Raw genomic sequence first — 26,378 nt, 5'->3', positions numbered from 1 at the left:
ATGTTAAACTTTTTTTTTGTTAGCAGTCTTATTTTACTAAGTCTTTCATTGATGGCCTCAAAACTTATGAGTGATTCCCATAGCCTTCTTTGTATCATAAATTCTGTTCCTAGTGATGTCTTCCTGTATATTTATATTTTTTGAGTTCATCACTTAAAGTTTGTAGTGCACCTGCTCTATATAAGCTTCTGACATTCCACATTCCAAGCAACAGGTCGAGTTCCATTTTGTACGGTCTGATATATTGAGGCTTATTTGGTGCTTGGTTCCTAGCAAGTAAGATTTTTACAATATAGGTTGTCGGCCTCATGCTTAACCCGAAACCTGGAGGACCAGGGTGTCTCTCTCTCTCTTAGTCTGGACCCTCACCTTTGACCAGTCCAGTTTGGGAGGCCCTACTGGTAGAATAATTACCAGTAGGTTGTCGGCCTCATGCTTACCCCCCCCCCCCAAACCTGGAGCACCAGGGTGGGGGGGGTAAGCATGAGGCCTCTCTCTCTCTCTCTCTCTTAGGCTGGACCCTCACCTTTGACCAGTCCGACTTGGGAGGCGCTACTGGTAGAAAAAAAACTACCGCCAGCATTGCTCTCAGGGTTGTTGGAACACGCAAGCCCCACCACCACAACAAGGTGAAGACACCATCGGGGGAACATAATATACAGCATCTGAAATAGTGTGGGTTCTACTGTCGATTTTCTTGAGTTTACGAAACGAAAAATTAACTTGTCCTTGCCAGAAATCGACTAACTCGGGACGCGGGGAAAGAAAGACTTAGAAAAAGTTCCTCTAGTCGGCGAATAGAATTGAACTTAGGTCTATATTCAGGCGGCCTCGCGCTATGGACGCACAAGCCGCTTCCACCGAGTTACACAACACTCATATATATTGTATATATATATATTTATTTACGCATCTTTAAATTCACTATATGATATTTCTACTCTTATATGCTCATCGGAGATGACGCTAGGCGCTCAGCTAATTAAGGGATGTTGCACACATCGCATGATCGTTGAGGAATGTTACTTATTGAGTTTGTTCATTGGTCAAACATACCGGAAGTAGATGACTATAAGAGGAGACGGTAAGCCCTTGATACTTTTATCAGACTCCTGTAAAGGGCACAATATTTAAAATGATCTGCAAGAACACGCTAGTTTATTCTGTTTGGGAATTTTGTGCGAGAAGCATTCCAGTGGCTGCATAGTAAGTAATACAGAAATAAACAAGTAATGACAAATATAGACAACTATGTGGATAGAATTAAAATCACTGTATCACCTATGGGAGATTCTATGTCATCATCTTGGCTTCGGTGTTCGGTTCTTATATCCAAAGATTCTGAGCAGTTGTAGTCAATTTTTAAAATTAATAATAGAGACCTTCACGATTTCAAGGTTATATTTAAATTATATGGCATATAACGATATGTAAGTACTGGAAAGACTAGTTGATGATGCTTATAATTCTACTCTGAAGCTAAATGTTGAAGGTAGATGTATTTCAAATGGTACAAGAAATGTTTTTGTAACAAATGAAATGAAAACCAAAAGGAAAAAATTCTTTCAAAGACGCACCTCTCGGTAATGATTTTTTCATTTGCTGAAGATGATTTTAATAGTCTTATTGGTATAATATCGTCTATATTATAATAAAGATTTTTTTAGTTTACCCAGTATACCAAGATCGCTATACTGTATTAAAATACACATTAATTCTGTTTTTTAATTGCAAAAATACATTTATTTGAAACTAAAACAAAAAGTTTCGACTTAAACAATGATGATCAAACCAATATGCTGTATTAATAGTCTTCTGTTTATATGTGTTTCTAAAAAAATATAAATAAATAAATAAATATATATATATATATATATATATATATATATATATATATATATATATATATATATATATATATATATATATATATATATATATATATATATATATATATATATATATATATATATATATATAAGATAATTGTTACCTTGGTTACAAAAGCTCCTAGGACGATGTCAAGATTCGTTCTTCGTTTTACAGGCGCGATATATGCTTTAGCAGTACTGCAACGTTTCCCATCTAGGATGGCCGCTTGTGGCACAGTAAATCCTGTAACGTTATAATATTATCTTGTGACTTCTACATATGGATATGCTTTCATTTCAATTTAACGGTTGAAAATCATACACGATGTATGACAACTGTTGTATAATTGTCAGAGAAACTAAAATGCATAATGCTTCATGAAGAATTCCGTAAGAGACATCATTTAGTGGTTACACTAGTTCATATTAAATACACTTGAAGAATATTTTTTTTGTTAAATATAAATCTTTTAATGCTTTTAAATTCTTTTTTGGTAGACATCATAGCTTTTAATATTTTGGAAAGAGATAGGTACCATTGCCAAAGTTTAGTGCATTTCTACAGTGTGCTAGATAAACAGGCGAAACATCTAACCATTAGTATTTGTACGTCTGTTCCTTAGGCGATTTTGATGAACTGGGATTCGAGTTTCTTTTAGGAAGAAGAACTATATATACCTGCTATTAGAGATCGACACTCTGTGTTATTAAAAAGAAAAGAAAAGAAAGAAAAATTTGTTTTTAGATCATTTGGTATCGACAATGCCCTTTGTCTAGAAAATAAGACCTGTGTTTAATTCCGTCTAAGGACGCTAAGAATATAAAGGCTCACACTTTAAATACATATTAAATTAAAGATGAGGAAGTATTCGTATGATATGGAGTCGAGGAGGTGTTTTCCGCTTTGCAAAGTCGAATTTTAATTACCGCAAACACAATTATAACCAAACGAATACACATAGTTAACGCATGTAATGAACTTTCAAGTAAAGAGAAGTGTGGAGCTTCTATATTTACACAATACACGTGTGCTAGTCGTTTCACACCTTGTAAAACATCCTTGTAGGTTGAAACAAAATAAAAGAAATTAGAATGCAGATGGAAAGCCAAAATTGGTTAATCCTCAATTTCCTTAATTGTATTAAATAACACACACACACACACACACACACACACACACACACACACACACACACACACATATATATATATATATATATATATATATATATATATATATATATATATATATATATATATATATATATATATATATATATATATATATATATATATATATATATATATATATATATATATATATATATATATATATATATATATATATATATATATATATATATATATATATATAAAGTTTTTTTACCTTTGGTATAATATACGTTAAAGATACCAGGCTATTTTATATGTATTTAACTATAAACTTGGTTTTAATCCATTTCCCAAGTAAGCAAACAGATAAGTAAGTCAAGTTTGCGCCTGCAAGTAGTGCAAGTCTGGGCGACTCCGGACGTAGTGCAAGTATTGCCTTTAATTTTTAATTTACTTTAATTTACTTTAATGCATATCATCACCTCAAGGAGATGTGCTTTGCATTAAGGGTAAATACTAAGAATAGTGATTAGAGCTTATTCCACCTTTACCACGAGTGTTGCCTAAGACTTGCATTATCTACGGAGTCGCCCAGACTTGCGTTACTTGCAGGCGCAAACTTGACTTACTTGTCTGTTTGCTTACTTGGGAAATGGAGTAAAACCAAGTTTATAGTTAAATACATAAAAAATAGATTGGTATCTTTAATGTATATTATACCCAAGGTAAAAAACTTTCTGTCTAGTCTTTGACCAGGTACAAAAATATCATATAGACCTAATACTAATGCAAGAAACAAACATCAACTCCTCATCCAATTTAGCCTGAAGATGGGCAGAATGGCCTTATCACTTACAGCACTCTGCAACCCAACAACATCATGGAGCAGGAGTTAGCTTAGGTGTACATCATAGATCTCCCTACAAACTAAAAGTGATTGCTGATATACCAGGATATGCCTTGTATGCTCACATAATAGCACCCAACCATAATACCCTGCATGTGTTCAACATCTACATACCACAGCAGGATGCTCTGGCATCACAAATCCTGGATTTCGTTCAAAACCATCTGTCTAGTATAGACCAAGAACATGTCATAATAGCGGGAGACTTTAATTGCACTCTTGACCAAGAAAAAGACAGACTTCAGTGTGCTGAACATCGTAGCCAATTAATAAACAAACTTCAAACACTGGTAAACGATAATGAACTCATCGACGTCTTCCGGCATCAACATCCTGATAAGAAATCCTACACATGGAGGTCAGCAATCACAGCGACAAATAGGCCACTTTACCAAGTACGACTGGACAGATACTACATTTCCAAACATACCTTGCCTCTAGTCAGAAACATCTCATACATCCCTTCCTACATTTCAGATCATTGTTTCGTCAAGCTGCAACTTTCATTATCCTTGGAAGCATCCAAATCAGGAAGTGCCTACTGGATCTTCAACAATACTCTCCTGAAAGATCCAGATTATATAATAAACACTCAGGCTTTAATAACCAACCTCACTCACTCGAAAGTGGATACAGAACCAATGAAAACATGGTGGCCCCAAAAAATTCACGAATAAAATCCTTTACGCAGATCTACAGACACCAGAAAAATCAACAGAAGAACATTAGAATCAGACAACTTGAAGAACAGCTAAAGTATCTCCCAGAAGAAAGCCCTGAACATCATTCTGCCTTCCAAGCTATGCAAAGACAGGCAGAATTATCGGAAAAAGGTGCCCTACTTAGATCGCTGCATACACAAATAAATCTTTCAGACGCCCCCACAAAATATTTTTTCTCTTTGGAAAAAAAATGCCAGGCAGCAAATTCCATCTCTGCTATCAGACTTCAAGATGACAGCATCACAGAAGATCCAAGAAAAATCACCTCTGAAATCCTACAATACTACAAGAATGCATACAGCACTGCAGGAACATCCCATCATGCCATTCATGAAATACTGAAAGACACAAAAAAAAATCTCTGCAACAGATCGGAACCACTTAGAAAAGAAAATCACGCTACATGAACTGAAAACCGCATGCACATCCTTGCCAAAGAACAAATCTCCTGGCCTTGATGGTCTCACGTCAGAGTTTTTCCAAGTCTTCTGGAATCAACTCGGACCACTTCTCCTCGAAACACTGCAAGAAGCCTACATCAATGGCTTCCCACAATCCGTCACGACCTCAGTAGCACGATTGATACCAAAGAAGGGAGACCATACGGATATCCGAAACTGGCGTCCAATCTCCCTAATTAATACCGATTGCAAAATAATTTCCAAAGTTATAGCAAACCGAATAAAGCCAACACTGCCTGAAGTTATTGGCCAACATCAAACGTACACTCTCCCAGGAAGATCAATACACGATAACCTCCATTTAATAAGAGACCTCATCCACATCGCAAACAGCCAACATGAAGACCTAGCACTCGTCAGCCTTGATCAGGAGAAGGCTTTCGACAGGGTATAGCACGAATACCTTTATGAAGTTCTAAAGGCATTTGGCTATGGTCCTCTCATCATTGAAACAGTGCAATTGCTTTACAGAGATGCACACTTCTGTTTAAAAATCAACAACAGGCTCACTCGCACTTTGTCATACTCTCGAGGGATCAAGCAAGGATGTCCCCTCTCTAGTCAATTATACACACTGGCCATAGAACCCTTCTTAAAAAGAATACACGACACCATCATCTCCAAACGAACCAGAATAATAGAACCACATAAAAAATTACCTTATCAGCATATGCCGATGACGTCACTGTAATAGTACGAAATGAAGAAGAAATGACAGTAACCGAGGAAGCACACAGACTATATGCACAAGCCTCAGGGGCCAAATTAAATTCTGCCAAAACCACGGGCTTGTGGTCAGGCAGATGGAAGTCTAGAAATGATTCTCCGATCGAATGTACCTGGTCAAGTGAAGGACAGAGATACCTAGGTGTGCACCTTGGCAACACCAAAATATATAACACACTGAACTGGACACAGCTGCAAAATCGTTTTAAACAGGTACTAGGTAAATGGAACAGCGTTCGTTCCATGTCTTCACTTAGAGGAAGAGTACTAATAGTTAACCAGATGGCTGCGAGTGTCATATGGCATACCCTCAAAGTACTCACACCTCCTGAAGAATTTCTCTACCACATTCAAAAGGAAATCAAACGTTTCCTCCGGAACAAAACTCACTGGACAACATACCCTCAATTCTGCAAGCCACTCAGCAAGGGAGGTCAAGGCCTGATTTCCCTTGAAAACAAGATTCGATCCTTCAGGGTAATCCTCCTCCTAAAGACACTTCAATGCAATCACACTTATGTAACCACCTTCGATTACATCACGAAAGCATCCACCAGAGGACTTACACTTTCCACAATCCTCCGAATGGCCAGTCCTGCACCATCTCCTCCTAAACTACCTCATTTTTACAAAGATGCTCTACAGCGATGGAAAAACACAGGACTCCATCACACACTCACAGGATCAACAGAGTCAGCTGTACTTACAGAACCACTATTTTCAAACAAAAACATCACAAGTCTCACAACTGGCCAGCCTTTTCTTTTCCCTACATGGAACTGGGCAGGAATAAGAGTCATAGGAGACCTCCTAACCCACACCCTAAAGTGGAAAGCATTCACAAGCCTACCAATGAATAACCCCAAAACTGAAAAGCAATATCAACAGCTGCAAGCCTCCATTATAAAAGCCTATCCAGATATCGCTACACCTCAGGAAATCCGTATTCCTTCTAGAAACTGCTCGGGGCCAATATTTCATCTTGTACAATCTGAAGCCTCACTTCCAATTCTTCCCTCCAACTACAAGAAAATATACCACTTCCTCATGTCAGTGTCCCCATCCTGGCCCTTCTTATACTCAGCCTTAACACTCTCATCTACAAGGCTGCATATACCACACAGTTTTCAGTGGGACCTGCCATATAAATCAAAATGTGCCAAACCAGATTCCGATATACAGTGGAGACTATGGCAGAACATCTTGCCAACTCCTTCTAAGCTCTACAAATTTCAGCTAAGAGAAACGGATCTGTGTCTATTCTGTGACGTTCCAGGTACCTTGGAACACACATATCTGACCTGTCCCGCAAACAAAATGATAATCACCTAAGCCCTGAATACTGCCTCGAGCACCTGTAACTACGCACACAGACAAGAAGAGTACTGGAATTTAGTCCACACAGAAGAAAACAGACACAGAACATGCAATTTCCTCTTCATCTACGCTAAGGCCGTCATCTACAGCTTCTACCTAAAACAGACAAAAAGTAACCAGCACCCATCCATCACTGAAACTGCACAAACCCTCATGTATATCCTCCGTCGGAAACTAAAAAGTAGGCTGATATTGGAACTTGAGCACTTCAAAGAAACAAGAACTGTCGCGAAATTCATAGAGGCGTGGAATCCGACTGGTACCCTCTTCTGGATTGATGACGACAATGTGCTTCATCTGAAAGATAACTCAGACTGAAACTGAACTGTAAATTTATAATTCATTTGTTGCATTCTGTATTGTACACCCGAAAGGAAAATGTTTTCTTTCTCTGAAATATATATACTTAAAAACTTATAATATATAATATGTAAATAGTCCTTGTTACCTATCGTGTAATGTTTATTTTAACAAGTTAAATAAAAAAAAAATATATTTATATATATATATATATATAGTGGGTTGGGGTTGGGTAAGAATTTATTTTCTATTTTTATTAAGTTTCTATTTTTAGTACTTTTATTTATTTTTATTTTTTTATCTGGTCCGGAAACTCTGCTCTAGAGAACGGACATGGAACTTTTTCGAGCCACTTCAGGTCTGTAATAAGCGGGGCTGTAGTGGGCGATGAAAGTCCTCTGCTGCCTAATGACAATCACAGACAGTCATGTCCACGGCGGATGCCAAAAGCGCAGCCACTTGGTTGGAGAAGGGATACGTTAACCACTCGCCAATCAGTTCAACATCTTACACACCAGCGGTGGCTGGAAAATTTTTCAGCCACCGCTGGTGCGTAAGTCCCCTACTCCTGTTTACTAGACAAGTGAATAAATATTCAAAATAAAGAAACGAGTTGAACTGAATAAATTCAATAATCATTATCATCATCATTGGCTCGACAGCCCTACGTGAGCCATGGCCTTTTTCAGAAACTTCTGACAGGCTTCCTTATTCAATAATAAACTCCTCCAATTTTTGACTCCTAAAACCTTAATATCTTGCATAACTCCATCTTCCCATCTTAATTTAGGTCTTCAAATTTTTCTTTTTCCTTCCGGCTTAACATTAAACATCTTCGTAACTACTCTATTACTATCCATGCGTATAATGTGTCCAGCCCAACTTACTCTATTTATTTTTATGTACCTAATAATATCTAGCTCATTAAATGTTCTGTATAGTTCATGATTATATCTTTTCCTTCACACACCAGCCTCTTGTACTGCTCCAAAAATATATCTGAGAACTCTTTCAAACAGACCTAGCAATCTTTCGTCTGCTATTGACAAACCCAGTTTTCAGAGGCATAGGTTAACACTGTAGCTTCAATTTTTTTCATTGTAGCTTTAACTAAAGCAATAAGTTTTTGTGGAATCTGTAGATCCGCAATTGCAATAAATAAGTTAGATATATCTATGCTATTATTGCGGCTATAAAATCTACGAAACGTGCTTTTAATAGTACTTGAAAAATACATTTTTCAAGCACTATTAAAAATCTGATCATTGTAGATCTTCCTTGATGGAATCCACACTGAAAGTGTAAGGTTTTGAAATTTGGGAAGCAGAGATGGGATGTAAAGTACACAATCGGTGCGAATATCTTGGAAGAGGTAGAGGAAATGAGAGATCTGGGAGTGATTGTAGACAAGGACCTAAAATTTCGGGGACATGTTACTAAAATAGTGAAGACAACACAGCGGATAATGGGAATGATGCAGAGGACATTGACTTGTAGAAGTAAGGATGTTATGGTTCTTTTGTATAAGGCTTTGATCAGGCCACATATGGATTACTGTGCACAGATCTGGTCACCTGGTTTTCAAAAAGATGAAATTGCTTTGGAAAAAAAGTTCAGAGGCGACTGACTAAGATAGTTTCTGATCTCTGGAATGTAGAGTATGAAGTCAGATTGACAAAATGCAATTTGCAGAAATTGGTGGATAGAAGGAGGAGGGGGGATATGATTGAGACATAAGCTGTTAAGTGGTTATTACCAGATTAACGTCGGGGAGGTTTTGCACAGAATAGGTGAGGATAGCAGGAGAACAAGAGGTCATTCCTGAAAGCTGTATAAGGAGGGTGTGAGCAAGGGAGTGAGGAGCAGGTTTTTTGCATGGAGAGTGGTGAGTGATTGGAATGCTTTGCCCAAGAGTGTGGTGTGTGCAGAGACAGTGAATATATTTAAGGCACAGTATGATAAACTGTGTGTATAACAGTTGACCTCCCACGATGAGTCTTTGACTATATGGAGATATTTATAATAATAATAATAATAATAATCACCAATAATATTCTTTACATAGGGATCATAGGGATAAAGCCTCTTAAATAGAATCTTAGAGAACATTTTATAAGGTGTACATAGTAAATTAATTCCTCTATAGTTAGAACACATCATTACATCACCTTTCTTATGGATAGGGCATATGACGCTCAGATTCAATTCGTCTGAAATTGTTTCATTATCAATAAAATCTAATCCAGATTTTATTAATAAGCTGATATAGCTGCTTGAAGTATTCTGTACCTGCACTTTTAATTAATTTCGCTTGTATGCTATCCATTCCTCGGGACTTATTGTTCTTAAATTTTTTAATAGCTGCCTCCACTTCTGCATCGGTTGATATTAATTCTACATCTTACAGATCTTGGTTCTCTTCCACATAATCTAATTGACTAGATATATTTGAATTCAATAGTTCATTGAAATGTTTCTCCCATCCTAGCATCATTTCATTCCCACTCAAAATTATACCCTCCTTATCCCTACATAACGTTGTTCTAGATTGGAAATCTTTCCGACTACTATTTAACTATTGATAGAAAGATCCACTTTCTTTCATGCGTCTGAGATGCCAATTTCTTATTCTTGTGAGATTCCAATTCCTTAAGTTCATCTTCATAGTATTTCTTCTTTCCATTCTTATTATGCACTCTTTTTTCTTCTCTTCTAGCCAAACGATATTCCTCCACAGCTTTATGAGTGTGGTTCCTTTGCTGCATTTGTTTATATGCCTAATTTTTCAATACAGTCAAATCAACATCAAACACATGCATCAAACTAATGGTTATACTTAACTCTACTGACTTTTCCTAATATTATGTCTGCTGTTGTCACTATGACATCCCTAAGAACATCCCAAGCTTCATTAACACTCTCACGAACGGTTAGACCAGACAGGTTTTCAATGATTCTCTCACTATATTTGACTTTAACTTCTGATTCCTTCAATCTTTCCTTATTAATATTTCTAGAATGGGACCGATATATCTTTCTTGCATTAGAGATTCTGCTTAATCTTTGATATAATCAAATAGTGATCAGAATCAATATTTGCTCCTGTGTAGGTTATAACATCCGTCAAATTGGATAGGTGTCTTGCGTCTATTAAAAGATGATCGATTTGGTTAAACGTGCCTCCATCAGGAGACTTCCAGGTCATTTTATGAATATTTTTATGATTAAACATTTTTACCAATAAGTCTATTTCTTGAAGAAGCAAAGTTGATTAATCTAGTCCCATTATCATTAGTTTCATTATGTGAACTATATTTCCCAATGGTTGGCCTGTGTGCATCCTTTTTGCCTATCTTGGCATTTAAATCACCTATAATAATTTTTACATTCCTCTTTGGACATTTCGCATAGATTTTAGCTAATTCATCATAAAACAATTCTTTTTCAGCATCATCAATTTCTTTAATTAGAGCATGTACATAGATAAGACTGTAGTTAAAAAACTGTCCTTTAATTCGTAAGCTAAACATTCCAGGTTTGTTCTGAAGTTCACGATAAGATATCTTATCCTCTTGTTTACAATGAAACCTGTTCCAAACATGTGTGATTTTTCTTTTGGCAGCTATAAAAAATAATATGATTTTTCTTTTCCATAATCCTCTCTCCTGTCCATCTCATTTCTTGTATAGCCGAAATAAGTAATCTGTATTTATCCAATTTCTCCAGCAGCATTTTTAAAGCTCCAGATCGGTAAAGAGAAAGAACGTTCCATGATATAATTTTCAAATCCTTAAAACAATTGCCATTTAGTCCATCTAGCAGTTATTTCTTTAGACGTAACAAGCCGTTTTTTGTCCAGGGTGGGATTGTGGGCCCCACCCCAACCCCTAACCTGGAGGACCGGGCCTCCCTATTTATGATCCCCCACAGACAGGGTGAGCCAGCTATACTCCCAGGAATTGGGTACCCATTTTAGTCTCCTCGTACGCCATGCATGGGCTACAGTGAGGTTATTCTTATTCCCCGGCCACCATACGGTGGATAAATTCAATAAACCTTAAAATTTATAATTACACATATACGTGCGTTTGATATTATGCCAATGTGTCCGATGCTGTGGCTTAAGTTGTCAGTTTTGACCCAGACCACATTTATGAGATCTAATAACATTAATATGGATCTGATGTTCTACAGTACATTTTAACTGATTTTCGTTTGATCATAATAACACAAATTGTAGGAACATGAAATTTGTAGCGTAGGTAACACTGTTCTCTTTTACTGAGGGAAAAAAGATTGAAGATTTGATTGTTAGGCTTGAAGGTCGGAATCAATTGGCATTTCTGCAAAATCTCTGCAACTCTTTCTCAGAAATAAACGATTTTATATGAACTGGAGCGGACATATTTCCTTGAAGAATGCTGGGAGAAATTGCCAATGGTTTTATGTGTAATTCTTCATTTATAACTACTTAATCCAGTTCTTTATTTGAGAGTTTTCAATTCCTATTCAAAAGATATTTCGAATGGACGAAATTTTGTCTTCTAAACACCAAGTATATTTTAATTCCGTATTAGAAGATGAACGGTGTGATGATAATAGGAATAGGAAAACCGTAAAAGTTAATTTGCGATTGAGATAAGTTGAAAGCGATATTCGCACATCATTCACACTTTGGATGTGTAAGTTTAAGAAAGATATTCCTCCTCATAAGTCTCTCCCTAAAGTAAATTTGATTCGAGGATGTAAAATATTAATTTTATGTAGAAATAGAAGAAAAGACGTCTTCGTTGTAAATACCACTCCATTATAGCCGAAACATCAATAATATCTACATATTTTAGTCAGAAAGAAAGTTTATTACGCAAATTTAACTTTTCCTTCAAGAAGTTCTAAATAAAAATTAGTTTGACTAAAGTAGTTTTGAGCCCATCGTCATTCATTCATTCGCCGATGTTCAAGGTATTTGTAAAGTTTTTCATTCCAGGTGAAATATTTAGACGTGATTTAAATTTAAATGAGTTCGTAATGTCAAGTGAAAATGTTATTTAAAAAATTCCAATGCCTCAGTATGAGCAATATTTGTGGAGAGAGAATGTAATTTTAGAACTGACCATAGCATTTGAAGATTTGCATTTTCTGCTTTTTATATTTGATTGAAATCCTGGAGTTTTTCATCAAATATTTAGGCAAATATTTTAAGCGCTACTCGAGAAAACATATGTTAATATAAATTCTAGAATCTTCCCTTAAACGTTTAAGATGTTTCTGCACAAAATCAAGTCCGTTTATTTCGGAAGTATGTACTTACCTAATATGGACTGCCCTGTGTTGCCAACAACAGGATAACCTAAGTAATGAGAAGACTCGAGGAATGCCGTTCCTAGTTTACTCCTGTAAGATGGAGAAGATACAGTGAACGGTCCTTTAGCCGAGAGATGACCTGGGTATGAATAAAGTTATTCAATTTTGCATTGTGGTAATATGAACACTTAAAATAAAAAAGTGTCATTTTTAAATGAAGATTTTCAAATTCAGTAACCGAAAACAATTATATTTAATATAATTGTTTTCTGCGACACCGTGCACTGGACAAAAAAACCATGTTCGTGATGACGATGATATTTAATATAATGATGATTTGTCATCATTTTCTAATAATTTATATCATCAGAAAATATTAAAAATATGCGATTATTTCTTCGCCTGATTATGAAACGTCGATTTTATTAAGAATGTTTTGTGCCTATGATGGCTATATGCTCGAAAACTTTTAAACTATTTAGAAGAAATTAGAACACCATCTACCATCAGGCTGAAGCAAAACAAGACGTTTAATTATTATGAAATCTATATTTCGAAATCTAAGGATTGTTTTTTAGCTCACCTTTAGCTGAACTGTTGTTTCCTACTTGCTCTTACCGTATTTTAGGATTTCACTAAATCAGTTATGGCCATATTTGAGCCTATTCACTTACTAAATCTGCTCGCTTTAGGAAACACATTTTAGAATAAATTATTTACGTCTAGTTCAATTTTTACATCATTTGTTAAAAGAAAGAAAAGTAATGAACTAAAGTCCATAGAAATTTCGAGAATAATGACAATCGGGGTACAAATGCCTTTGCACTCTGTCATGTAAATTTTTAAAAAATATTAAATTATTAAATATAATTAAATTAGTAAATTAAATTAAAAAATTATTAAATATAATTAGTAAATATAAATTAAATATTAAATAAAATATTTTATATATATATATATATATATATATATATATATATATATAGAGAGAGAGAGAGAGAGAGAGAGAGAGAGAGAGAGAGAGAGAGAGAGATTCTAAATTAGCTCTTCATTATGAATTCAACTGTCAAACTGTCAAATACAAAAATGGATGCCGAAATTTCTGAAACATAATTTCTAAAGCTATATTAGTATTAATGTTATCCACTCAATTTCCCATGAATTATAATATTTATACTGTATAACAGAGAACTGGAAATTCCATAGGCACACCTGCATACCAGTGCGGGCACTCAAGGCGAGGTCACTTTTTTGTGCTATGTAATTCTGCCATTTTGAGCTAAATTAGTAACACTGACCGACATCAGAACAATGCAGCTGCCATTTATGTTCAACGCGTATAAAAAGCCCTTCGTGTTGCTATTTTAATAGGCCTAATTGCAACGAAAGGGAAAAAAGTGTAGAGACCTATTCTTATCATTGAAATAAAAATTTAGTTTTAAAACTAAAACAAAGCTGTGAACAATTTTGTGTCTGGTGACAGCTAGAGCTGCTTTATTATTTATTATTATTTTATTTTTATTTCATCCAAAGCTCATATGGTGCAATAAGTTACTGGTTCGTTGTAATAGACTGTGCACTCACTTACGTTTGTCTAAACTGATTGCATTTTTGTATCCGTCTTAATAGAAAACATTGAGAGATGGTTACCAGTCGTTTTCGGTTTTAATTATTTTAGTTTTTTAATTTTTTTAGACGGCTGATTTAGATTACAGATTTCATGGATCTTATGGATATTAACTCATGTTGTGCATCTCTGACTACTGGAATAAATATTTGTGATTTAAATTATCAAAATTTATTTATTAGTTTTCAAAACTATTTATTTAATAGATAACTTAGACAAGATCCTCTGTCCAAAGACAGAGAATCTTGTCTAAGTTGGTTCTCTTAAATATCTTGGTCAAGTTAATTTGAACTGAAAAGAGAAGTGTAGAAATTTCGAAGTACGTGTGTACGTGAGTGAGTAGGTGCGTACGTACATACGTACGTACGTACGTGTGTGTGTGTGTGTGTGTGTGTGTGTTCTGTTGTTTTTCTGCAAATGATTAAGCTGGTTAAGTGATTAATTTTGGAGTTTTAAAAAATTTAGCAGATTTTGCATCATGAAACTAATTTAAAAAATTTTAAATATATTAATTTTTAAAATACAATCTCAGTTTCTAACCTTTTGATGCCTTCTTTAACTCACGATTATTTTCCGCTTTTAGGAAATATGGAACCACATCTTCCCAGCTCCAGCCTTTCGCTCCATTGTGAGCCCAGTTGTCATAATCTGCGCTATGCCCTCTGGTGTGGATCAAATAACTCAATATGGAGGAACCACCAAGTGCTTTACCTTGGGGCCATATGCTTTGCTGCAAACAAAATACGAAGTATCAGTCTTCGGAATAAATAATAATAATAAAGTCTCCAAAATAAACTATGCCAATTAAATTATGAGGAAATAAACTATGCCAATAAAAATAGCGATCTTATACTTATATTTATTTAAGGATTTAAGGGATGGTTATAATTATTTGTTTAATTATGTGAAAATTAGCAATGAAATATTCATCTCTAATCAAAATGGCCATTCTCACCAATAGTTTTTTTAATTTTCAACACAAAATTATATGAATTAATTTTATTATTTTATTAAATAAATAAATAAATAAATATATATGTATTACGGTTAAAGTGATAAATCCGGTTATTATTAATAATCACCGGTTATTATTAATAATTACAGGTTAAAGTGAATTCCTAGAGGAGTCTGGTCAATGTAATACAAACATGTTAATAGGTTTTTTATATAGGTTTTCATTCTCAATAGAAATTATAACAGATTAGGTTAGTTTATAATGAAAAAAGTAAGAAAAGTACTTCTTTTATACTCAATGAAATAAGAAATCATTATAAACTAACCTAAACTAACTTGGATGTCGCATGTCGAACCAGACGGTAGTCGTAGTTTGTCGTGGGAAGATTAACGGGGATGAAAGATAAATATTGTTGTGGGTCGAGCTTAATGATTGCGGGCAGATAAACGGGGATAACAAATAAAAGTTGTTGTGGGCAGATGAATTGGGATAATAAATAAATCAGAGAAGAACTGATCAGTCTTTTTCTCCATTGATTAAGAAAGAGGTACAGCAACGACGATTATCAAATATCCTTATTCATCTGTCCACAACAACTTTTATTTGTTATCCTCATTTATCTGCCCGCAATCATTAAGCTCGGCCCACAACAATATTTATCTTTCATCCCCATGAATCTACCCACGTCAAACTACGACTACACTTTGGTTCAACATGCGACATCCAGGTTAGTTTAGGTTAGGTTAAGTTATTTTATAATGATTTCTGATTTCATTGAGGGCAAAAGAACTACTTTCCTTACTTTTTCATTATAAGCTAACCTAACCTAACCTAAGCTGTTATAATTTCTATTGAGAATGAAAACCTATATATAAAAACCTATAAACATGTTTTAATTACATTTACGAGACTCCTCTAGGAATTATTCACTTTAATCAGTTAAAGTGATTAATTCTCGTAAATTATTCACTTTAACCGGTAACTATTAATAATAACCGGTAATTATTATCACTTTAACCATAACATATATATATATATATATATATACTGTATATATATATATTTACCTTGGATATAATAAATGTTAAAGATACCAAGCTATTTTAAACCTGGTTTTACTCCATTTCCCAAGTAAGCAAACAGACAAACAAGTCAAGTTTGTGCCTGCAAGTGTTGCAAGTCTAGCTGATCCTACACACAGTGCAAGACCAAGGCAACTCATGGTAAAAATAGAATAAGCTCCGATCACTAATCTTAATATTCACCCTTAATGCAAAGCACATCTCCCGGAGGAGATGCATGATGCTTTGTATTAAAAGCAATCTATATATATATATATACTGTATATATAGACTGAGTGGGCAGTGCACTCCCCACTGGTAGCCAAGTAGGGATAGCAGGCCCAAGACTATCACTAATTAAGTGTCACGGAGTGTAGAGACGGTTATCAAGTGCCGCCATCTCGTGGTTGTTAACCTTAACGCAATATTTTTAATGTCTGAAAATAGTGTGGGTTCTACGGTCTATTTTCTTGAGTTTAAGAGAGAAAAAACCCGCTTGCTGTGCCAGAGATCGACTAACTCGGGGAGCTGTAGAAAAAAGGCTTAGGAAAAGTTCCTCTAGTTGGCGACTAGAATCGAACTCGTGGCGCTCTCTTTTCGGGCGGTTTAGCGCTGGGAAGTGTAAACACCTCCACTAAACCACACAGGCTGATTCATTAATCTTCAAGATAAAATTCACCTAATCATAGTTGCTTAATCACGGTTGTTACTTACAGTATATAGCCTTTCGCTGACAAGAAATTGGACTAAATAATCTCAGTTAATTAGCCAACACCGACAATATGCTAATCATATTTACAGTCCATTGACAAATTGACAATTGAATAATGTTAATTAACAAAAACAACAGAATGACTGTTACTTGTTTTAAATTCAAAATAGTTATAAACATTATTTAAAAAAAAAGAACATTAAAAGATATTCTTGTAAATATCAAAAAATTGGCCAATATTCGAACCTTTTTTAAAGCAAAACTACGATATGTTCATCATCATCATCATCATCATGAAGATGAATATATCGTAGCTTTGGTTGTCACCAATAATTGAGTTCTTCATTGAGTTCATGGGAGAGGAAGGGTCATTAACTGTTATTTATAGGCCATCTACCTTAAATATATCAGAATTTACTTATGAATTAAATTTTTTGATTACACACCTAGAGCCATGATCATCCGCATACTTAATGCTAATTGGTGATATACACATAAACACAGTAACAATCATAAAAATGCAGACTTGCATAATTTCCCGGCCACAACGCGTTTCAAAATCGAACCCAATATTTTCAATGATCAGGATCTGAAAAAACAGCACAAAAAATGAAAACGTACTGAACTAAAAATGACAAACAAGACAGGAAAATGACATTACTGGATTCTGTTGAAACATATATAAGATAACGACCAAGAAAATCAATCAAAATAAACACTGAAAATAAGCGGAAACCATTGGATAATACAAAATATAATTTTAGATTTAGATGTCTTATTAAAACGACTAAAGCGATACCCAAGTAATGCAGCTTTATTTAGCAGATGAGTACAAAAGAACAAGAAAGAACCTTGCAATTTAGATAAAAAAGCATAAAGAAATGATTTCGAAACGCCAAAAAGATTTGATTAACGTGATGTTGGATAATACTCCAGAAGACACACACACACACACACACACACACACACACACACACACACACACACACACACACACACACACACACACACACACACACACACACACACACACACACACACACACACACACACACACACACACACACACACACACACACACACACACACACACACACACACACACACACACACACACACACACACACACACACACACACACACACACACACACACACACACACACACACACACACACACACACACACACACTCTCTCTCTCTCTCTCTCTCTCTCTCGCTGCTCTCTCTCTCTCTCTCTCTTTGGGAGATTGAGAGATTGTGTCTCTCTGTCACACTCTCTTTGAGACCCTAAAGCACAGCTTCATGACAAAGACCAAGCTCGCCAACAACTAGCAAATGACTTTAACAAGCACTTTTAGACTTCGCCCTAAAACTATAGATAAAAAAAATCCCTCCATTCACAAAACGTAATCCTCCACTTGGACCGCAAGGAAATTAGGCATTGTGATTTAACCATAAGAAAAGTAGACTCCAGGTTCATGTTAAAACTTTATAAATAAAACATTTGAACCTGGACATATATCGAACACTGTGAAGACTACACTGATTACACCTATATACAAACAAGGGGAAGGAACAATAGCCGGAAACCATGGACCCATAACTACACTACTAGTTCAAATTAGGGAGACGATAGTTAAACTTGTTACTAATATAGAAAAATATAATATCACTCCAAGAAACACAATACACTTTACAAAAATCTGTTCAGCATTGCTATTATATTAAAAAATATTAACCGACAAACCTAATGTAAAGCACTATACTAACTAGTTTCCAGATTTAGTGATGCCCGATCAAATTCCTGGGTATACGCGCTCGCGCGCGCGCGCGCGCGTGTGTGTGTGTGAAGATAAAGCAACAAATTAATGCACAACAACTAATGAATGTCATCTTCAGATACCCTTAGCACAAGCTTCGGCGATACATGAAATTGCATTATACTCCATCTAGAATCAATATTGTTCTAGATGGAGTATAATCAATCATTTGCTATAAAAATATTTCAATCATAGTGAAAAAAAAAAAAAAACATTTTACTATAAATACTTTCGTGAATATTCCCGAATTCAGCATTGTAATTATCATTTATGCATATTTAAAATGGTTGCTTAGCATTTTTGCTTAATTTGCACTGTATACTTGTAAATACTCTCTCTATATATATACACATACATGACGATGATAATAAACTTACTGCATTGTAAAAAAAATAAATATTATTATTATTATTATTATTATTATTATTATTATTATTATTATTATTATTATTATTACCACGAAAAGAATTGCCAATTCTTAAGGATCAGAGATGCAAAAATATTCACCAGAGATAACAAAACTTAAAGGCAATACTCAATCAAGAGCTCGGAAGACATAAATAGGCTACCCCAATGAAAGCGAAGCATTTTAGCTATATCAGACAAGAGGATAGCTAGATATAACCAAAACAAATATAGACTATCAAGATGACTTAATGACATTGCATGTAAGCAAAGCACTGAGAGAGTGACTGCTCTTTAATCTATACATAAATATCAGAAGCATTCGAAAATATTGGCTACAAGCTTATCCAAAGAATCATACTGTTGTGGATATACTAGTTATAAATGAAATATCCGTTACTAATGACGAAACAACTAGTTTACCAAATTACAAACTTTCAAATACATACATGTCGACAATGTCGGAAAATAAAGCGAGGAAGTGGACTACTATTATTCATTAAACAAAAATTAATTGCAAATTTAAAATACCAAAAACTTTTGAATTGAAACAATATGTTTTTCATCCAGTTCACCTGATATGAAATGTTATTTGTAGACCATCAAATTTAAACACGTTAGAATTTCTACATGGCAATGCTTGGCTTTCATGCCCAGGACTGTATGTAAATGAACACTTAATAGTACTCAGTGACATAAACATATACATACCAATTATAAATCACAATAACAATGCTCAATATTTAGAGCTGCTTATGTATAACTTAATATCAGCAATAACTTCATACACTAAGAAAGATATAGTCGGAAATAAAATCTAAGTTTCTTGTATAGATCATTTACATACGGGACCTTCAAATAGTATACATAGCAGAAATCACAAAATGCGCGCTTGCAGATCATTATTTCATAGTACGAAAGTAGCACAGTAGAACAAAATCCTTGCGATGTTCGGAATCTGAAAAGCAAAACGAAAAAAATGGTAAACAAGGAAGTAGTTAACAAAGATATAAGAAAAATCAAATACTGGAAACGAATGACATTACCAGATTCCATAGCCAGATTGACAAAATATATAAGAAAGCTATAGAGAAAATCAAAATACGCACTGAAACAAGCCAAAATCCTTGGAGAACAAAACATAATTTTAGGTATACAAAGAAAGCGTGTTTTGTCGGACCAAGTAAAGAATACCCAAGTAACTCAACTTCAGAAGGGGAATACATCCTTACAACGCATATAAGAAAGAGAAAAATAAATTTATACAGAAAAAAAAATCAACCGCTGCAGAAAACAATGTAAAACACTTGCCATCTGATTAACGAGGTGCTAAACTCTACTTCTAAAGTTACTGCCTTTGAAACCACAAATCACAGAATCGTGAAAGAGACCAAAACCTTCCATCAGTTAGCAAATGATTTTAAACAGTACTTTTTTAGACGCAATCTGTAGAATACAGAAAACGATCCTTTCATTCTCAAAGAGCAATCCTCTACCTTGACCACAAGCAAATCAAACATTAGGTATTCATTGAGAGTTTTTGCTCCCTTAAGGTTTCTGCTGGTCTCTGAAGAGAACCAACCAGTTCGAAATAGCTATCAGGGCAGTGAAACCTTTATCAAATGCACCAATAAAAGGCGAATATACAGTCGCCTTGGAGAGCTCGTATCTTTAAGCAGTACAAGGTAAGGAAAGTCCGATGCTAATGATTGTATTCTCATAAGCTCTCTAGTCAACATTTTGAATATCTCAAAGTTAATACATATATTTGGCTTTGAAATAATGATGGATCCTTAATATCCCCTATTTCCATATATCTACTATTTTTTCGTTGATAATTAAATGAAAATTGGATTTACATCCCACACGTTAAAGCACCGCTGTAATCAAACGTACTGTATGTACAAATAAGAGAAAATAATAAACCACTACAGACCTATAGCTATATTACCAAACATTGTAACGGATCGCTCTTAACAAATTTGCAACATATACGGAAAATATTCATATAATTTCAAAAACACAATACGGTTTCCAGAAGACTAAGTGAACAACTCCCTTGGAGGACTTTACTGACCTACTCAACACTGCCTTAGATAAAATAAAGTCGTGATTGTCGTCTTTATTGATCTGTCTGATGACACACTCAAATGAAAGTGTACTAGGAATGCTAAAATATACTGGAATGGAATGTGCCTCTTTTCACATGGTTTAAAAATTATCTCCAAAACAGAAAACAAATAACATTCATCGGATCATCCTTCATTACGGGGTTCCACAGGGGCTGTTCGCTCTTCTTTTCTCTTCAAACTTTATCTATATGTACGATATTAATCAGCTACCTCCCACAGGATAGATATTTCAATACACAGATGACACAGGTTTGTTATCCAATTGTAATGACGTAATACTGCCCAACCAAACATGCAACCTAAGACATACAGCGTGTCTCTTGCTAAGCACTTCATGTCACGAGAATTATCACTTGATTCATTTCATGCTTTTCAGATATCAGCATGGCCTCATATTGCAATAAGTACTGCGAAATCGCAATAATCATTGCAAGATGATGGAATAGAGCAGTAATCATCAGGAGTGATACATCTTAAAATCTGAAGACCTGCTCGTGTTTGTTAATCATCACTTACGATGGCTTGGCCCTTTCTTTCAGGAAAATGGTGTATATACAGGGTGTCTCATATGTTCCTAGATATTTCAATAATTCATAAAACTTGGAAAAATTGATACATTAGAGTGCAGTTTGCACGAAAGTAAATTGCAAGGAGGGGGATTTTTTTGGCGGGGAGAAAAAAATTTACTTCAACTTTTCACCGATAAAGGGCGCTGTATGACATGCATCATTTGCAAATACGTGCAAATGAGAGTTCTATAAAACGCAGAGTGTACTGCCGAGAGTTCGTAACGAATGCGTACAAATTCCCAGTCATCGGGGTTGAACAGAATTGTTTATGTGAAAAGAAAAATGTGATACTTCATGGATGCGGAATAGTGACATTTCGCAATGCCTGTGATTCTTGCAGCTTCCCGTGCACTGCTTAAACCGCTTGTTGATTGTGACGCTAGGGCATTCATTTGCGATACCACAACGCTGGCACGGGCTTTGGATAACATTTGTCTGCATGTTCGAGGGCGATATGACAAATTTCCAGTTTTCTCGAAACGCCGTATTAGAGACTGAATTCTGGCAGAAGTGATAGGATTTTGACCTTTCCTCATTCTTTTCTGCGTTCGAAACTTCCGTAAAACCTCCGCTACCGATTCCCCACTTACGTAAGAAAACTTCGCTAACAATATCTTATCCACCAAAGTAAGCATCACAGCAACAAATTTTTCTTTTCACAAAAACAGTTCTGTTCAACCCCTATGACTGGAAATTTGCACGCATTCATTACGAGCTGTCAGCAGTACACCCTGCGTATTACAGAACTTTCATTTGCACCTATTTGCAAATGATTCATGTGACACATCGCCCTCTATCGGTGAAAAATTGATGTAAAATTTTTCTCCCCGTCAAAAAAAAATATATATATAAAAAAATCCCCCTCCTTGCGATTCGCTGTCGTGCAAACCTCACTCTAATATACCAATTTTTCTAATTTTTATGAATTATTGAAATATCTAGGAACTTATGAGACACCCTGTATATTAGCGAAATAAGAATGAAATTACACTGCTGTTATTTCAAAGGCCCAGACATTAACCATTAGGGTTATATTAAAAATCCGCATTACTCGCATGCCTTAAGGTTCACAACCTGTGCAGATTGACTTTCATAAGCATAATTTTAGGACAAAAGTGGTTAGCCTTATGCCTAAATATACATTTGTGGGTCATTTTGCATTTGTTCTCCTGGCTATTCCACCTAGGATGCAATGATAAAGGTTTCATTGCATCCTAGGTGGAATTCAAAACCCAGATCTTTCTAACCAAAGCAATTTATCAAAATCCACTGAACTACGGACACCCAACAATTAATGACACATTACACAATTCCCGATAGAGAAAAAAGCTGACGTCCATGTATACTAAGAAGTTCACATTGTGATGAAAAATGCAATTAAGTTATTATTCTCAAAGAAAGGATAATATTCAAACCCGGACTGAAGCTAAAATATGATATGCTCAATAAAGGCTTTCTTATATGGGATATAACGTATACTAAAATATTAACTTCCTATTATTCTTAATATAACAGAACATCGTGTAGATATTAAATGAATGACTTTAGATCATAAATGATGTTTTTACCTGATTCTCTAATCCAAAACATGAGTACTTCTGGGGGACAGTTCTATATTGCCAATCATATTTAGTCATCTGTAGGTGAGGGGCCAATAAAGGAACCTCGCTTATGATATCTCCAGGTAACCCTCGCTCCAAGAGTAACACTGAAGTCCTTGGATCTTCAGACAATCGGTTAGCGAGAATGGAACCTGCTGTTCCACCTCCCACTGAGGATAGATAGATCAAATAAAAATACAAATAAATAAAAATAATATCACTAATTGGATATTATTGGATGTATTGCAAAATGTCATAGTGTTAACACAATATGTAATCAATGGAAAAGTAATTTTTGCAAGATATATTTAAATTTTTTCGATATTTTCCCATATGCGTCAAGTAGATGGCATCTACGCTTTCCAAGCTGGAGACCATTAGGTTCAAATGCTCATTGTAGTGTATGAGCATTTTTTAAAGTCTTGAGGTGGCTAATGATTTCATCTCTATGAGAGAGTCATTCAATTTTTTTCTTGCAGGCGCCTGAAGTGCCTTGAAAAATAACGCTTCCAGAAGAAAAATGGATCATATCACTTTTATTCTGCCTACTCTGCTATATGTGCTTAAGTTTCCAATGTGTAGCACAAAAACACTTAAAAAATATATATATAAAAAAGCAGTTCGCTCCAGGATACAAACAGATCAGTGAGTGGGAAACACTCTCAGATGATCACTTTAAACTTGTTATGACTGACTTTCAGTCTTGAGTCCAAGAAGAGTGCTTGATTAGGAGTGCTTCCTTATACTTTCCTAAACACAGGAAAATATTTTCTTCCTGTCAATCAACTAAAGTGGACAAATGATATTTAATGATCAACTTTTTCTTCTTCCAGAAAGGTACTTAATTTACCCAGGGAATGACATTTGTACTGTAACCATTTATCCTTTCTTTTTTTTTATCTTCATTTGATACCGATATTTAAAATAAATAGCATCGTCGATATACACTGCAATCGCTTTTCATTTCTTCCCAAATGTTTGTGTTTGAGTTCAGAAAATTTTAAGAAATCGAACGTTTTGAAGACAGCATCTTTCAAGTACAAGATGGCATCGTATCTGATGTCCAGTCATTGTAACATTCAATTATAAGATTGGAAGTACAGTCAAAATTGAGCCTTTCTAATTAAAACTATCCACAAAGTAAAACAGAATTTCTATTCTGTCCTCAAATGTTTCATAACTTCAAACCTGAAATTCAGTTTTTTTTTGTTATAAAAAGAATTGAAAAACAAATAATAAATATGAATAATGTCGTAAACTACATCAAATCATTCAAAGTTCTTACCTATAATGTAATCATAACCCTTATCAAGTGTGCTTCTTGATAGATACACTGCATAGTCTTCACCAACCAAAATAATTGACGACGTCAGCGACACGAGAGCTGTGAGAGCCGACGGCAAATCGAACATTTCTTTAATGTTGTTTGTTGTCACTGAGGAAAACAGGAAATATCGTCTAGCTTATCGTCTCGCTATTCTGCGCAGAGATTTAGGTTTTTTACTTGGCCATTTGGGTCATATAAACTAGTTTTGTTATTAAGTAGAACCAAGCACGCCTTTAGGGTGTTTCACTACAGAAATATCTCATAAAAATCATCTTTCATTTAGACATTGAGCCAAATACTGATAAAGGCGAATGTAGTTTGGAAGTAACTATTATTATTATTATTATTATTATAAACAGTAACCACAACATAAATAGTGAAGACTAATCCCACTCTCTTCATAAAAGCTAACCCAAGCTTCGAAGTAGGTGGGATTAACTTCCTTATTCATCTACACGTAACTTCATTATTATTATACACCGTAATGACTGTTTTGTTACATAATTTGCAGTCTTTGATTATGAGGATTACGTGTAGATGAATGAGGCAAGTTAATTATTATTATTATTATTATTATTATTATTACTATTACTATTATTATTATTATATAGTACCAAGCAAGAAAGGAAAAAACAGAAAAAAAGTATCAATTTTTATGGATCAAAGACGGCAAAATATTCTTGAGAAAGTCACAGACTTCAAAGTCTATACAAATAAAAAGCTCGGAAGATATAGACAGGTTGCCAGAGTGAAACAAAAGACTCTAATTTAGTTCAATAAGAAGATCTCAACACAACAAAAATGAATGTGAACCATCAGATAGATGTAATTACACCAGAATACATCAGTAATTGTACTTTCGAATCTCTTGATGCATGGAAACAAAACAGAGTACAAGCGAGAGGTCTCTCAATCTTGCATATTAACATCAGAAGCATCCGAAAACATTGGTTATTATTACAGGCTTATCTGAGGAATTACACTGATATTATTGATATATTAATTCTTACAGAAGTATCCATAACTAATGACGAAGCGACTGCTTTCCAAATTCCAGGCTTCCAACAACATAGATCATGCCGCCAAACAAGAAGAGGGGGTGGAATACTAATATTTATGCAACAAAAATTAATAGCAAAAGAAATGGCCTATCAGTTTGAGCATGCTGAAACCCTCTGTCTCGAAACCATTAATACCAAGAATACACAGCATCCCATAATATTAAATGCTATTTACAGGCCACCAAACCTGATAAAATTCTTACACGAACTTAATTGCTGGCTTTCAAGCCAAGAAATATGCTCAACCGAACACCTAATGATAATTGGCGACATAAACATTAATATTGCAAATGAAAACCAGAACAACACTGTACAATACCTAGAC

At 34.9% G+C, this 26,378-nt stretch overlaps 1 protein-coding gene across 1 annotated transcript in view; it reads right to left on the bottom strand.

The window, feature by feature from the left end:
- The window catches only part of LOC150099040 (glucose dehydrogenase [FAD, quinone]-like), a 41,675-nt gene extending 16,598 nt beyond the window's left edge, over positions 1 to 25,077 (bottom strand). The window contains exons 1-6 of the mRNA XM_090405799.1: positions 24,951 to 25,077; positions 23,633 to 23,835; positions 14,949 to 15,138; positions 12,789 to 12,920; positions 10,716 to 11,099; positions 1,994 to 2,115 (exon numbers count right to left, since the gene is read on the bottom strand). Coding sequence (XP_090261925.1) covers positions 1,994 to 2,115; positions 10,716 to 11,099; positions 12,789 to 12,920; positions 14,949 to 15,138; positions 23,633 to 23,835; positions 24,951 to 25,077 — 1,158 coding nt within the window. The remainder of the gene's footprint in view (positions 1 to 1,993; positions 2,116 to 10,715; positions 11,100 to 12,788; positions 12,921 to 14,948; positions 15,139 to 23,632; positions 23,836 to 24,950) is intronic.
- Between the last annotated feature and the right edge of the window lie 1,301 nt (positions 25,078 to 26,378).

This window comes from Typopeltis vanoorti, chromosome 15 (assembly GCF_054136105.1).
Source record: "Typopeltis vanoorti isolate ZY-2024b chromosome 15, IOZ_Tvanoo_1.0, whole genome shotgun sequence".
Taxonomy (NCBI): Eukaryota; Metazoa; Arthropoda; class Arachnida; order Uropygi; family Thelyphonidae; genus Typopeltis; species Typopeltis vanoorti.
The sequence above is the reverse complement of the archived record's forward strand: the minus strand, read 5'-3'. Positions and strand labels throughout refer to the sequence as shown.